General features: G+C 50.5%; 2 protein-coding genes across 2 annotated transcripts in view; one reads left to right on the top strand and one right to left on the bottom strand.

Moving 5' to 3' along the window:
- LOC123927632 (kinesin-like protein KIF28P) overlaps positions 1 to 10,466 on the top strand; it is a 60,373-nt gene extending 49,907 nt beyond the window's left edge. Inside the window, exons 17-23 of the mRNA XM_045982306.1 lie at positions 2,914 to 3,188; positions 4,396 to 4,536; positions 5,255 to 5,415; positions 5,655 to 5,761; positions 6,010 to 6,157; positions 6,642 to 6,832; positions 10,326 to 10,466. Of these exons, the coding sequence (XP_045838262.1) occupies positions 2,914 to 3,188; positions 4,396 to 4,536; positions 5,255 to 5,415; positions 5,655 to 5,761; positions 6,010 to 6,157; positions 6,642 to 6,832; positions 10,326 to 10,466 (1,164 nt within the window). The remainder of the gene's footprint in view (positions 1 to 2,913; positions 3,189 to 4,395; positions 4,537 to 5,254; positions 5,416 to 5,654; positions 5,762 to 6,009; positions 6,158 to 6,641; positions 6,833 to 10,325) is intronic.
- Positions 10,467 to 13,026: 2,560 nt separating this feature from the next.
- SCCPDH (saccharopine dehydrogenase (putative)) overlaps positions 13,027 to 15,769 on the bottom strand; it is a 34,712-nt gene continuing 31,969 nt past the window's right edge. The window contains exons 11-12 of the mRNA XM_045982667.1: positions 14,931 to 15,012; positions 13,027 to 13,679 (exon numbers count right to left, since the gene is read on the bottom strand). Of these exons, the coding sequence (XP_045838623.1) occupies positions 13,574 to 13,679; positions 14,931 to 15,012 (188 nt within the window). The 3' untranslated portion in view covers positions 13,027 to 13,573. The remainder of the gene's footprint in view (positions 13,680 to 14,930; positions 15,013 to 15,769) is intronic.

A 15,769-nucleotide genomic window follows, 5' to 3' on the forward strand; every position in this document is an offset into this window, starting at 1 on the left:
GTCAGTTCGGCCCCTACAGCCTGTAGAGTCCCAGTGAAGGGACACCGCGTGTTGTGAGTGTGAGCTGGGACTCTGCGGACAGGGGACCCTCCTCCGTGGTTCCCTCCTGGGCCTCTCCCACATGGCACCAAGTCCCGGACTGTCCCAACCACCAGCACTGGGCACTTTCTGTTGAATAGTTTCTCAGTTTTTAATGTATTTGAGAGAGAGAGAGAGAGCACAAGCAAGGGGAGGGGCAGAGGCAGAGGGAGACACAGATTCCCCACTGAACAGAGAGCCTGATGCAGGACTTGATCCCAGGACCCAGGGATCATCATCTGAGCCGAACGCAGATGCTTAACTGACTGAGCTACCCAGCTGCCCTATTTTTAACATGACTTGAAGTCTTGAGTACCAGAAGGGAGCCTGAGAGTTTAGCCAACTGATGGTTGTGTCTGTGTGCGAGCGAGCGAGACAGAGCAGGAGAGAGAGACAGAGAGGGGTGTCCATCTGGAGAAGTGAGAAACTCTGCACGCCGGCTAAGATTCCAGAAAAGGCCTGGCCGATCCTTTCCCATGGTTGCCTTTGCTCACTGCCAGGAGGGTCCCCTTCAGGTACCTAAGACCCCTTGCCTTTCTCTCTGCCCAACAGAAAAGACTGGGGTGCTCCGTTGGCGTCCATTACGTATTTCTGCCCTTGGAGCAACCCCGGGACCTCTGGCTCCAGCCCAACGTGCCCTCCTCAGCCCGTCTCTCTAGACGAGCCCCGAATGCTCCGGGGGCGTCTGGGTGGGCAGCCAGAGTCGGCAAACGTGCCGCTGGCGGTGGGGACCAGCCATCACTGTACATCATCTGCTGTACCAAGCAATGAAATGGTCCTTCTCTGGGTCTCACCCTTCTGCTTGTTCCCTCAAAGTTGTCGAGATCTTCTTAAAATTGTGCAATGTCACAGGGAAAGAGTTATAAATGGATACTCAGGGGCCTGTGAGTGTGTTTCCTGCCAGGCACCAGGGTCACAGAGTCTCAGCTCGACGGGCCCCCTGCTTGGGAGGGCCCAGGGAGCCAATCTGAGCCAGGCCAGACTGGAGCCTGAACTTTTTTTTTTTTTAAGATTTTATTTATTTGACAGACTGAGATCACAAGTAGGCAGAGAGGCAGCCAGTCAGAGAGGAGGAAGCAGGCTCCCTGCAGAGCAGAGAGCCCGATGCAAGGCTTGATCCCAGGACCCCAGGATCATGACCTGAGCCAAAGGCAGAGGCTTCAACCCACTGAGCCACCCAGGCCAGAGCCTGAACTTCTGAGACATTTTTCTGTCTCTGCCTCTGACCAGCACTGCGGTGGCCTCCTCTGTACCCCCTGGGGTGAGGAGAGAAGGGAGACACGTCCCTGTCCCTTCTCGTCACAAATCTCACAGCTCTGGAGGCTGGAAGCCCGAGATCGTGGCACGGGCAGATGTGGTATCTGGTGAAGGACGGCTGCACGGGTCAGAGCAGACACCTTCTCACTGGGTCCTCACGTGGCATTCGGGGCCTGGGAGGGCTCTGGGGCCTGCTTCGTCAGGCGCTGATTCCATTCGTGAGGGGCTCACCCTCCTGGGCCAGTCACCTCCCCCAGGCTCCGCTTCCTCATCCCATCGCACCTGGGGTTGGGGTTTGGGTTTCAATGTATGGATGTGGCGGGACCTAACACTCAGTCCAGAGCAGCAGGCTAGACGCCGGCCCCTCGCACACCCCCAGTGCAGCTCTCGGGGGTCCAATGCAGGGGCCGGCCGGGGCCGTGGGAGGAGAGGGAAGTGTCCACCGGAAAGGCCGGCTGCATTCACTTTTCAGGAGCTCCCAGGCAAAAGCTTCTAGCCAGGGAGTCTGTGTCCACGGTCACCCCTGCCAGTCCTATAGAGCCTCGCTGACGCTCGGAGGACGGGGCTGTTCCTCACTGCACTCGAGGCAGACAAGAAAAGAAAGAAGTCTTTTGGGGTCTGGAAGATGTTCTTTCTTTTGAAGACACATTACACTCAGAGAACACCGTGTCTGTGGAGTTGTTTCCAAGTTCTCAGACAAGGAGTTGCTCGGTTTACCCGGTAACCACTTCTGATGGGACGTTTATGGTCCAGAACATTCCATCTCACTTGCATGCCCCTCCCCGCTCTGCATCTTATGCTTCTGTCCTCTCAGCAGCTGTGACCCTCACCCAGTGAGGAGACCGTGGCAGGCTCTCTCAGGGGCGTGAGCTCACACGTTTATCACCTTGTTATTCTGTAGCCCAGAGGCCCAGCCCAGGCCTCCCTGCATGAAAACCAAGGTGCTGGCAGAGCAATTTTGCATTCTGGAGGCTGGACGGCAATCTGTGTCCTTGCCTCTTCAAGCTTCCGGAGACCCCTCCTTTCCCAGGCTCACGGCCATCATGCTCCATGTCCAAAGTCAGCCACGTGGCATCTCCCTGCCCCAGCTCCGGCCACCGTCTCTCCAACCGCGTCTTCTGCCTCCTCCTTCCACGTTTAAGGTCCACGTGATCACACGGGGCCCACGTGGATAACCCAAGCGAATCTCCCTATTTGAAGGTCAGCTGATAAGTAAACTTGACTCCCCCTGCAGCGACTTCCCTTTGCCACATGAGGTAACACACAGGCAGGTTCCAGAGACTGGGACATGGACATCCTGGAGGACCATTCGTCCGAGAACCACGAGCCTCAAACCTCCATTTCTCCTGGGAGGGCCTGTGGCTCTTTGTCATCCCCTCGGAGTTGTTCAGTTCCAGCAACTCAAGGAGTGCTGAAGTGACGGGTCAGGAATGAATGTGCACCAAGTTTGTGGAGAGCGTGGTATGGTTCTGGGTCCCCCAAGCCCAGGCCGTGTGAGGGAGCATGTTGGGAACGATCCGGGGAACGACCCGTTCACGGGTGAAGTCAGACACCGTTGACTCATCCATGTGTTTCCAGGTGTGGATCTGGTCGAAAGCCAAGTTTATCAATAGGAAATTCCTCATGGAGGAACTTTACCAGCGCTTCCTGGAGGGGGAAGACAGCCACGTGGCTCGGGAAGATGACCCTTTCTGGGATCCCGTCGAGGCCGTGCACCTGGGCTTGGCTCACGTCTGGCTCCAGCCCCTCGCCTACTGCATGAAGCTCGAGGAGCAGGTGGAGTTCCTCAGCTGCGACGGGACGGAGGAGGCCGTGCTGCACGTCCACGTGACGCCCTGCTCCCCGGGGGGACAGTGGGTGTCTCCTTCTTCCCCGGTCCTGGGTCAGCCCAGCAGAGAGCTCACAGCATGCCTGAGCTCTCCCGGGAGGTGGTCAGCTCGGTGCCCCAAGGAGCTCACGCAGCCATGACTTGGCCAAGCCAAATCTAATTGGATTTTTGCCATGGCGGTCAAATCGGCTGACCTGGAACTTTCCAGAGCCTGGTGAGGAGGCCCTAGAGCCGGAAGGGAAAGCTGGTTTTCCAGCTCATCCCTGCTCCATCCAGGGTATAGGATCCAATCCTTTTTTTTTGGTTCCTTTTCTCAAGGTAGATACTGAGGTGCCTTTGTTCCCCAGCCTGGCCTCATTCTGGGTGGTTATTTGACCTTCTGTGGGGACAGGCTTTGCTTTAACTCTGCCATATTGTCTCTCTGCCTCCCTCCGGGGAGCCTCCTCTGTTTCTCTCTTCAGGCCAGAGACAGTTAAGGCAGTTTTCACAAAAGCCCAAGTCTCTTATCAATCCTAAGAGAAGGGGCGAGCAGGCAGGGGCTCTGGTCTGGGGCCTCAGTCCCCCTGGGCACCCATGGCAGCCTTTTTGTCTTTCTGAAGAGGCAACAGGCTCTGGAAGGGGGCGAGAGGACTGCAAGGTCCTGTGACCCTGGGACCAAGCTGACCATCGACTGTCTTTCTTGCGACTCTATGACACTTTCTGGTCTCTGGGCTACCTCGGGCTACTGGTTTGCTGGATGGTTCTGAGCTGCTAGGTTGCTCTCATGGCAAGTTAATAAAGCAGGATTCTAGTTTCTAGGTTTTAGTCTTTGTGAGCTTGGTGGGAGAAATGGTCCCTGTTGGAAAGCAGTCCAAATTTGCAAACTTGTGGGCCTGGAGTTGGCTCTGGACTGTGAAGAGTCCAGGAAAGTGACACCTTGAGAGGCTGCCTCTGGGTGGCCAGATGGCTTTCCCTGGGTAGCAGCCCCTCTCTCCCACTGGGAACCTACCTAGGTCTCCAGGGCTAGCGCATTTGTTGCATGGAGTGGATGCATTGCTGTCTCCTCCTCAAGAAGGCTGTGAACTCGAGTGTCTCTTGAATGAACGAATTCCACAGCTGGTAACATGCCCCCTCTTTTCTTCAGAGACACGGGCCATCTCTTGAGGAGTCTCAGTGCTCCCCTTTGACCACACAATCCTAACAGGTTGGGCCCCGACTAACCCGTGGCCCATGTTTTCCTTCTCTGTTTGCAGAGCACGCAGTGATGAGGATGTGGTTATGGACCCTTTGGAGCTGCTGGGCAAGAGGATGGATTTCCAGATTGGCCTCGTGCGGTGTCTCGGCATCAAGTGGCTCAAGGAGGGCATGGGGCGGGGCATCCAGATGGGGTATGGGCCTGCCCTGCGGAGCCGTGTGCACACACTACCCCCTCGTGGGCCCTGGTGGGAGGCAATCTTGCCTCAAGGGTCAAATATGAGTGTACCATGAAATTTTCTTCAGTTTCTCCTTGCCCAGCCCCAACATGAGTTTTTCCTCGTCTGTTTAGTGGAAGCCCCATTTCCTTCAAGGTTGTTGGGCAGTAAGCCACATGTGCTGAGAAGAGTCATAGATTGAAGTAGGAGTCAAAGATTTTGTCTGAAAGAATATCCAGTAAAGCTGTATTATCTACATGGAATAGTCTGGGTTTTTTTGCTTTGTTTTTTGTTTTTGCTTTGAATTGGAAACAAAAGGACTGTATCGCAATATGGCAGAAACATCAGATAGGCTTAATTAGGCTGAAAGGATTTTACGTGATCAAGGGAAGCTTTGAAGGACAAAAAATAAACCACCACCTCACAAGGAAAATGAACATTTTTAGATTATTGAAGTAGAAAGTATTTATCGAAGTGTTTATCCATTTCCTTTTTGTTAGACACGTAATACCCTCCATGTAGCGGTACTTCTCACGGTAAGTAGCTGCGACGTGGGGGGCCGCACTCGTGACAGGCAGGTACTGGTCATCTTGGATCGACTGGCCGATCCAGGCCATCGTTCTTGGGCTCATGTGATCCTTTCCTTTAGAAACGTGTCCCTTCTGGTTTTAAACGGTGTTTTCTGTTCTTTCAGGTACAGAATTTATGATCTTTCAAGCACTTTCTATACCAAGCCTGTGTGGAAAACTGTGAATCCCCAAATAGAAGAAACTGTCCAATTTACAGCCTTAAATGCATCTCAGGAGTTTCTGAGCTATTTACAAACAAATGCTCTCATTGTCGAATTATGGGGTCTTCAAGGTACCCCCCTTACTTCCTCTTTGGCGTGATACATCCTTCCATCAGCTATCATGTGTTTCTGGGGCTACTGAGGGACAGACGGAGAGGGTGGGAGTCAGGGTCTTAACAGCCAAGAGCCATCTGGTCCTGGGTCCCTGGGCTCTACTCACAGGTGACTATACAGTTTAAATCTCTTCACGCGACACTGGGCACCGCAGCGGGGAGTTTCTTTCCCTGACGGCGTCTTCCCCACATTGCAGAAGGCTGCACCCAGCTGAGCTGCTCTCAGCCAGATGTCATGGTCACAAGTGAAGGCCACATCATGGTGGACACCCAGAAAACTTCCACAGTGACGGACACAAGCCAGGTGTGCACATTCAGGTGGCACTCAGACAGACCAAGCAGATGACAGAGAAATCCCGGGGGAAAGCTGTTTAGGGATCATCAGAGTTCTTCCATGTAACAAGTGTTTTCTTGATTTCCTCCTGTGTTGGAGTGTCTTAAATCCTGCTCGCCACCACCCCCGCCGCCACCTAGTTGTCCCCCGGTGTAAAAACTGCCAGTCCCCAAAGGCTAATAATCCAGCCAAAGGCTAAATGGACGCGTTTTTTGTAGACCACCGCAGATCAGACATCAGAACTTTATATGAAGTTGCTCAAGTTAGAACAGGAGACGGAACTGCTCAGAAACGTTAACAGAGCCTTGAGAGAGGAAAATGTGCGGCTCAAACATTCACTCGAGAAAGCTGCTTCTGCCAAACCAGGTGAGAGATGACCCAAGTCCTGGTTGTTTACTTTCTAAACTACATCTGAGAGGTGTGTTTGTATTTCTAAGAAATTCACTTAAAAAAAAAGATTGTATTTATTTATTTGTCAGAGAGAGAGGGAGAGAGCACAAGTAGGCAGAGCAGCAGGCAGAGGCAGAGGGAGAAGCAGGCTCCTTGCCGAGCAGGGGGCCTGATGTGGGGCTCGATCCCAGGACCCTGAGGTCATGACCCGAGCTGAAGGCAGATGCTTAACCGACTGAGCCACCCAGGTGCCCCTCCAAGAAATTTACTCTTTAATGAGTGAACTAGATCTTGTTTCATTAAAAAATACAGAACTTGCCCCCCTTTTGCCGGGTAAGGTCTCTTTGGAGGGTCTCAGCAGCACTGGGTAAATGCTGCTGGGGGAAGCCATCAACACACAAGTGCAGGCACTTGGAGGAACAGACCATTAAACAAATACTGTCTTTTCTCACCACCTCAGCACGTAAGCCTTCGGACACCCTGAAGGTCCCTCCGACGCCAGCGCAGCTGCCCGCAGCCGGGGACAGTCCTCACGAGTCCGCCCAGCGAGCCGGCTCCGACAGGGAGCTGGCCATGGCCCTGAAGGTCTTCTACCAAAGCATGAACGCGGCGAGAGGACAGTTTCTCAGACTGAGACATTATAAACCTCCCGTAAGTAACCAGAAGCCCGGGAGCAGAAGGACACTTTCTCCATTAAATTCAGGCATTTGAGGGAACTGCACTGCCTGAGCTTGGGGAGGAGGGGAGCGGACGCCTGAACGGAGTGGCCACGGCTCTTCTGGGCAGCTGTCATTGGACATTCGGCTGCTTTTGGTCTGGGCATTCTTTGACTTTGTGATTAGCAGAGCATTCCCGAAATGCAAATTGGGCTATTGTTATAAACGGAATAAGATACTGTGGCAGAAAAACCATGACTACTTCAATAGATTCAGAAAAAGCCTGTGATAAAATTCAGCATTTTATCATGGTAAAAAAGTCTTAGCATATTAGGAATAAAATGTGCATTCCTGAATTTGATAAAGGCCATCTTAAACACAGAGCAAGCATGAGGCTGAGTGGCAAATCCTGAATGCTCTCCATGTTACATCAGGAAGAAGTCCAAAATGCCACCAATCAGAAGTTTCCCACTGTTTCCCACTGGACTTGAGGCTCTAGCCAGCACCACAAGGCAAGAAATACAAGGTAGAAATACAAGGTAGAAAGATTGAAAAGGGGGGAAAAAATCATAGGAACAATAGCACATATTTCTACAGTATTTACTAAGTGCTTTAGAGTTACTAACTCAATTCTACAGCAACCCCTTGCAGTAGGAACCAGGATTAGCCTTATTTTACAGTTCAGGGGCTTAAGGCACCAGAAGGGTTAAGTAACTTGTGTGAAGATACACAACTAGTTAAGTAGCAGGCCCAACACCCAACCCCAGCCAGGGGCACCCCACAGTCTATATCCTTCCTATTACCCCAGGCTGCCTCTGTTTTTATTCCCAGATGACATATTTCTGTAAATTAAAAATCCAGAAGACTCTGAAAATTAACTACTGGAATTACAAAGTTGCTGGAAAGAAAATCAGTATTTAAAAATTAACTGTGTTTGAATAGAACAGCATCAAACAGAACCACCTTGTATAAAAGATGCCATTTCTAACTGTATCAGATATATAAAGTACTCAGGCTCACAACTAACACAAAACTATGGACTCCCATGGAGAGCATTATGAAACTCGCTTGAGAGATGTTAAAGATGTAAATAAAGAACGAAACATGCCGTGTCTGCATGGTTGGGCAGATTTGTTCTTGTAAATCAGTCACAGCTCCCTGAGAGTCCGTGTGATCCCAAACAAATGTAATGGGGTCTGACGAGATGATTCTGTTATTTAGATGGAATCAAAAAAATGAAGAATGGCCAAGACCAAGACCCCAAAACATCCTGGGAAGACTGGCCCCACCTGACACCAAGGTCTGTTTTAATGCTACTGTAACGGATGGTAACATCTCGGCCCCGATCAGATAAGGTGACCAGATGAAAAGGACAGAAGGCCCAGAAACAGATTCACTCAGGACTGGGGACTTGAGAGATGACTGATGAGATGCAGTGGTCGAGGAGAGGATGGATTTTTCAACAAACGGTGCTAGAATTAAGAATACATACAAGGAAAAAGGAAACTGGAGTCTTACCGAAGAGGATACCCAGAAATCACTTTCAGGTGACAACTAAGGACCCAATCGTGGAAGGTAAGAGCCTGGACACGACCATGAGCTCATGATGGGACAAGACAGGAAAAACACCGGTGGACACACTGACATTAATATGGTAAACTTGGGCCCAGATACCCAAACAAAGGCAAAAGAAGTTCGGAAGGGTTATTTATAACACATTTAACCTACAACGAACTAATATCCAGAGTTAGGAACTACACTCAAAAGGAGAAACAGCCCGGCAGGGAAAAAAAAAAAAAAAAGAAGTGGTCAAAAAACCTAAATAGGAACTTCACAAAATAACCAAAAAAGCCAATAAATATATAAAAAAGTGCTTAATGTCATTAGAAGTTTGGGAATCACTACCTGGAACCACAATGAAACCGTACCATAAACCCAACCGTACGGGCAAAATTTAAAAATCTCAAAAGCCCGAGTTGTGGCGACAGTCTGGAAAGGATGGAAATCGGAACGGCCACTTAAAGCATTTTTTTGCCATTTACCCTATAAAAGTTGAAGCTGCACCGTCCCCAGAAACCTGCCACTGTCCTCCAGAGAGTCCAGTGGTTCTGCCGAGGATTCGGCCTCAGTGTCCTGAAACAGAGGTTCTCGAAGTGTGGTCCCCAGCCAGCAGCTCCAGAATCATCAGGGGCCTTAGAAATACAAACCCAGGGCCCTGCCAGCCCTCCCGAACCAGACCCCTGGTGTGCAGCCCCGGGGTCTGCGCTTTAACCAACCCTCCAGGTGGCTCTGCCTTGAACTTTGAGAAGCATCTGCAAGACATCCAACGCATGAGTGAATTCACTTCTCTCCTATGTGTCCAGAACAGTACTTGTTACATACACCATTTTTTTTTACATACACCATTCTTGAAAGAACTGAGAAAACACTCACACAGACCATTTCCTAGTCTGTGGTTCAGTGAGGAAGTGGCTGGAAAACCCTAGAGAAACCCAGGCCTACACACGTTGGCTGTTCATACCTTCTCCCCTCCACCCCAGAAGCTGCCGCAAACTAGAAAACACCCCAGTGCACACCCTCCTCGCCAAGGAACACCATCCTGCTGTGAAAACAAACTCCAGCCCCCAGCCACACGGGCCCATGGGGCATCTCAGCCCCGACCGAGCTGACCTGTAAGTCACAAAAGGAACCACCTAGTAGGATCCCATAAATGGTCAAGAAACAGGCAAAATAGACTGTTGAGGGCTGCATTCCAGGCGGCAAGTTAATGCTTACCACGCCTCAGGCTAGTGGTTGTGCCTGGTGGAGGGGTGGGCGGGAGGGGCTCGAGAGGCAGGTGCTTTCTGGGGCAGGTATATTCACTCTAACACATCACAGGTACTCATTTGTGTGTTTATCTCATAAAAAAGAAAGAAAAGCTTTTAGGTGAAAAGCTAAAAAGAAGCCACAGCCTGTTTGTATTACTTCTCACTGCGAATATCTAAACAGCTACCTTCAAGAGAAAGCTGTGGTCAGAAAACACGCTGGAGAAAATGGCCAAGGTACTTAGCAGCCATTTCACGAGTGATCCTGGAGGCAGAAACCGAGAGGACGCGTGGGGACGGGCTGGGTGCCTGCGCCCATCTCAGCACCGTCCCCCTCCAGCCCGCCCGCACCCCTGCAGCCTCTTCTCAGGCACCTGCTTACCTGGGGTGGGGGACACGGCAGCCCAGCCTCCCCCGCCCACGGGAGAACGGCCAGCTCCGCATGGTCCTTGGCCGACCAGTACTGGAGGAACATAGATCCTTCCAACCTGAGAGACGCATCAGCTCAGCACGGCTCCCTGCTCACAGCACCTTCCTGGGGCCAGGACGTGGGTGACTCATGCGTGTCCGCCAGCAGCTCTCAGCCGCTGCGCTGGGAGAATGTCCTGGGACCCCACTCAGTCCACACGTGTCTTCACTCCCATCACCTGAGGCTACTGTCGTTTTTTTCCCCTTTATTTTCAGGACGACGATGGATTGCTCCGACCGTTTGTGCACCAACAGTCGCAAAGGCTAAAGGACTTCGGGGAGCTGCTGGAATCCAGCTTGTGGAGACTGAAAAGCGATGTTGCTCGCATAGTGAGAGAGAAGAGAGCGGGCCGCTGACCCAGAGCACCTGCACTGCACCTGCCGCTCTCCGGGGCGGCCCGGGAGCTTGATGAACTTGGCCCTCAGCTGAGCAGGGCACTCAACATACCCAACCCATTTCTCAGACGGTTTCCGGCCTTCGGTTTGATTTCAAATCCTGTAAAAACGAACCCACATCCAGGGTGAAGGTGAGCTGGGGGCTGGCCTGTCTCCTGCTGAATCCTGTTCCGTCAGTCACTTCCCCACTGCAGCTGGAGGCAAGAGCCATCCCCTTGTTAAGCCTCTCGTTCCCTAATATAGACAAACGACAACAGTACTGACTCCTGATGGTTAACGAACATGACAAATACAGGGGCACCTGGGGGTTCTGTTGTCATGATCCTGGGGCCCTGGGATTGAACCCAGGTCTGGCTCCCTGCTGGGGGAGGGGCTGCTTCTCCCTCTGCCCCTCCATCTGCTTATGCCCTCTGCCTCTCTCTCTCAAACAAATAAAATCTTTAGAACTACATAAAATACTATAAAGCACTCAGAACAGGGCTGGCATCCTGAAGCGTTGGTATCTTTACAGTAAACAGCTTGAAAATTCAAATAAAGCTGTTTTGATCAATTTCTTGCTGTCAGACCTGGAGACAAACGGTGGTTTCAAACCCTCACTTTGCATCCTTGCTCTGGCTCTGCTAACTCGGCCTCCTTGAGTTGATCTGCAAACCATCCCTCAGGTCGGCAGCTCGTGCCCTGGGGCCCGAATGGGGCAGGGGGTGGGAGGTGGGGCAGGGGCGACAGCGCAGGGGATCAGTCAGGCCCAGGCGGTCTCGGTTCCACACCGAGCTGCCTGCTGGGCCCCAAAGAGGGCCGCCGGGCACATGCCGTTCTGGGAAAGGCTACAGCGAGTGCTGACCTGTACTCACAGCGAGGCTCCACGAGTGACACGTGGCAGCTACTGTCCTTCATTAGGTTTCCATGAGTTCAGCTCAGTTGTCTGCAGGTGGAGGCGTGAAAGGATAAAGGAACCAGGCCTATCCAGGACTCGGGGGGGGGGGGGGCGGGGGGGCTGCCTCTGGAGAGGGCATCCCTGCGGCAGAATGGGGGGGGGGGGTGTGGGGGGACGGCTGATTCCCGTAAGAAACCAGGACGGAGGAAACACGGACAACAGGCCGAGTCTTTGCCCTGAAATGTGATGTTAGGGGGATAAACAGGAGGTCACCAAAACTCCACTGGCAGGACAGGCTAGCTAGGAAGGCAGGGAATCTGCTGATTTCTGCTTAAGGACGGGGCCCAAAGGCTGTATCAGGGAGGCTTGGGTCTTCCCTGCAGCTCAGGTGCGGGACTAGTACACACATCAACTAAAAAACAACCTGCGAGCTTGCAGCCCGAGTGTGGAGCTCCACGTGGGGACATTGGCGGGGCCTGGGGTCTGCAAGGCCACACGGTGTCCCCGAGAGCCTGTCGGCGAGGCAGGCCAGCAGGGAGGCCCCAGGGACCAGGAAAGGCTTCTACCCCTTGGACTGAGCCTCAAAGTTCTCTAACCATTTGCAGAAATAACTGCAGAAAGGATGTGTACTTTCGGCAAAGGAGCAGCTAGAGGAGGCTTGCGCGTTACAAGGAATGTCTGGACGGGACACGCTCGTACACAGGTGTATACACGCCAGTGTCCACCTTAGAGCCACTCGGCACACGCTGCCAAGCTGCAAAGAACATGACACGGCCTGCGGCCACATCCACTAACCCCCAAATGCACCTCTAAACCATCCAGGCCTCGGCTCCAACCTGCAGACCTCCTGACCGCAGGCCACGGAGCCCACTGTTGTGTTAGGATTCGGCCCTGTGGCTAGTCATGAGATCTGCTGCTCCTGCACACCTTCCTGATTTTAGAGAGGATAAGACCTTTCCTAAGGGCCCACCAACGAGGCCACAGCTGAGACTAATTCCCAACCAGGCCGGGCAGAGGATGGGCGAGACCCCACCACCACCACAAACCTCCCTCTTCAAGCTAGGGTCCCGCTCAGAAAGGTCCCTCCACACGAATCAGGTTCCTGTCCATGTCCTGCTTCTCACTGAAGAGCAGAAATTTTATAAAGGCAGTAGCTGCCCTCTTTATGTCATGAATAGCACAGAAGACGATGTATGTGTTTATTATATGCTTATTACAAAAAGGAAAAGTCCTTTGCCTTATTTTAGGGCTTCAGTGGAAAACCTAGTTAAAATACAAAAATAGGGGTGCCTGGGTGGCTCAGTGGGTTAAGTCTCTGTCTTCGGCTCAGGTCATGATCCCGGGGTCCTGGACTCGAGCCCCACATTGGGCTCTCTGCTCAGCAGGGAACCTGCTTCCCCCTCTCTCTGCCTGCCTCTCTGCCTACTTGTGATCTCTGTCAAATAAATAAAATCTTTGAAAAAAAGTAAATAAAATTAAAAAATAAATTAGAGAACAATTCCAGTCAGGCAGTGCAAATCAACAGAAACTGGCCAGCTAGATCTTTAAAACAAATCACAGGTACAGAACTGTAGAAAAGAAACGACAGGCCCAATTACTAGCAGTACCCAGGTCAGAGCCCAACTCAAATACCCACGCAGGCCCAAACACAAAGCCACTGTTCCAGTGACAACCCTTTATTACTCAACTTAGGTAACAGTCAAAAAATCAGTTAGTGTCAATGGGTGAAACACTAGGCTAAAATAGCAAAAAACACAGTTTCATTTGGCAAAGGCCCGAAGAGTATGTAGAGAAACTCAGTAGGTGAGGTCCTATTCAGCATCACAGCAGAAGGGAGAGTGGCGCTCCCTGCCTCCTATGACCGCCTGCCTGACCACCTCATCCGGGACCTGTCAGCAGCACAGAGGGGGACGCCCACCCCAGCCTCTGATCTGCCAGCTCACGTTTAAAATCTGCCCATAAATTCTTTAATGAAAAAGTCAAAGATCACTTCTCGCTCACAAGCAATAAAACCACAAAATTGCCTAAGATTTGAAATTTAGGGTAAGCTAGTACAATTTCCTGCTTTTAATGTGTACATATTTTAGATGTGACAATCTTCTGCACAGTCAGACAGGATATAGATTTTCAAATTTCAAATTAAAAAAAGCCGTTAATTCATGCATTTTATGCCTTCAGGTAGTTCTTCAACTGTTCAGACTTCAGAGCTGCTGATGACACTAAATTCAATGCCACGCTGGTTGAGTCTGTCAATCAACTTTGTTCTGGAGAAGGCTGCTCCAGGGGTGAAGACCCCACCCCTGTAAGACGAGAACAACGTCAAACCGGGCACAAAGCAAGCTCTAGCCCTCTCCTCTGGGGGTGTGATTCGCTGGAGGCATGGCCAGCAAGCCAGGCAGACAACTCTGGAAAGCCTCATTCCATACAGACTAGTTTGGGTTCCTTTCTTGAAATCAGCCATATGAGCAAAGGAGCTATAAGCCAGGAGAAAACTAGCACCCAGCAAACCCATCCAGAAGGGCTCAGCTCCCAGGGGGATTGTCTCTGTGGACTGCCGAGTGTTTGAGGGGGTCACTGAGGGTCATCCACCTAAGGGACCGCTGCTGTCAGTAAAGGCAATCCCCAGATTCAGGGCGATGAAAAGGGACCTGAGTGAAATAAATTTAGGCAACATAAATAAGACTTAACGTAGATGAAAAAGAAGTTTCTTTAAATCTGATGACTAACATTTATAAAGTGCTAAATATTTTCAAAGGGCATACAGCTGACTCAAACAACATGCATTTGAACTGCATGGGTCCACTTATATGTCATTTTTTTACAGTACTATAAATGTATTTTTTCTTACGATTGAACGTTTTCATTTCTCTTACTTTAGGAATATAGTACATAATACCTATGTCAACAGTAAGCTATTCGTTAAACTTGCGGGGAGTTAAACGTGACACATGCGTTTTCAACTACGCAGGGGTTAACTGTAGAATTACTTGGAAAATTTAATTAGGCTTCACTTCATGCAATTTTTATGTTACTGAACATTGTTTGAGGTCATGGCTACATTAGTTTGTTTCTAAGCCTGCAAGCCCGGACTTATCTGTAAAGTTGGCCTACTTTTATAGTAACAGCTAAACGCTCTAGTAACCGCGTCCACTTGATAATCATCTCGCCAAGATGCCATGCATCAGTTCACACTGGCATCAGGGCTTCCCACTGCCAGCTGGGTGCCGTCAGCGCTGGCGAGAGGCTCCCGACAAGACTATTTAACAACAGGAACCTCCTCTGGGTAGCTGACTCCCGCCCTGCGCTATTTTTACAAGGAAAGAAAACCAGCCTACATAACCCTGAAACTTCTCCATTTCCTCTCATTTATCTCTGCATTGTTCTCAGAGGCCAGTCAAAAACTGTCCTCTCACAATTTTAATTTGCCCCATCTTTGGATCAAAGGTCCTGTAAATGCTTATGTGCAGACCCAATGTCCGAAAACTGAAAATAAGCTAAAATATAACATAGATGAAAACGACATCTTCGAATTAGAAGAAAACCAGACTCACGTCTTCGGAAGATCCGAGATATCATTCAGAAGAGTCATGGCTGCCTGGACCATGGCTATGGAAGTGGCCACATAGCCAGCCTCTGCAGAAGACACGCGATCAAAGCAAACTATTAATGAAGTATGCATTTGACAACACCCAAAAATCAAATGGAGATTCGATAGCTAACTCTAGGTATACAGAATTTTCTCAAAAACTCTGTTCACTTAAAACTAATAATATTCCTATAGTAGTTACTAAGTTAGGATCTGTTAGTGCTTTAATTTTATTAACCACACTTCATTCTCCCAGCAGTTACGTGACGTTAGTCCCATTTTTTTAATCCCCATTTTACAGGGGAGGACACCGAGGCACAGACTTGAAGTCAGCAGCGGCTGGGCCAGGAGCACACAGAATTGCCATGGTCCACAGCTCACGCCCCCTGCATGGCCTCTGGGCAGCAACTTAAGCCAATGAGCCTAATTCCTTGTTTCTCTACTCACACATCAGGCTCCACTTAAAAAAAAAGATTCCATTTCTTTAAGAAAAACAACTGAGTAACATAAAAGAAGTCCAACTTAAGAAGTAGCTTTAGGGGCGCCTGGGTGGCTCAGTGGTTAAGCCGCTGCCTTCCGCTCAGGTCATGATCTCAGGGTCCTGGGATCCAGCCCCGCATCGGGCTCTCTGCTCAGCAGGGAGCCTGCTTCCTTCCCCTCTCTCTGCCTGCCTCTCTGCCTACTTGTGATCTCTCTCGGTCAAATAAATAAAAAATCTTTAAAAAAAAAAAAAAAGTAGCTTTAAAAGAAGTCTAAAAGCAAATGGAACTTTAGTGTTTACAATTCTGCCAAATCATAAAAATA

This window comes from Meles meles, chromosome 17, assembly GCF_922984935.1.
Source record: "Meles meles chromosome 17, mMelMel3.1 paternal haplotype, whole genome shotgun sequence".
NCBI lineage: Eukaryota > Metazoa > Chordata > Mammalia > Carnivora > Mustelidae > Meles > Meles meles.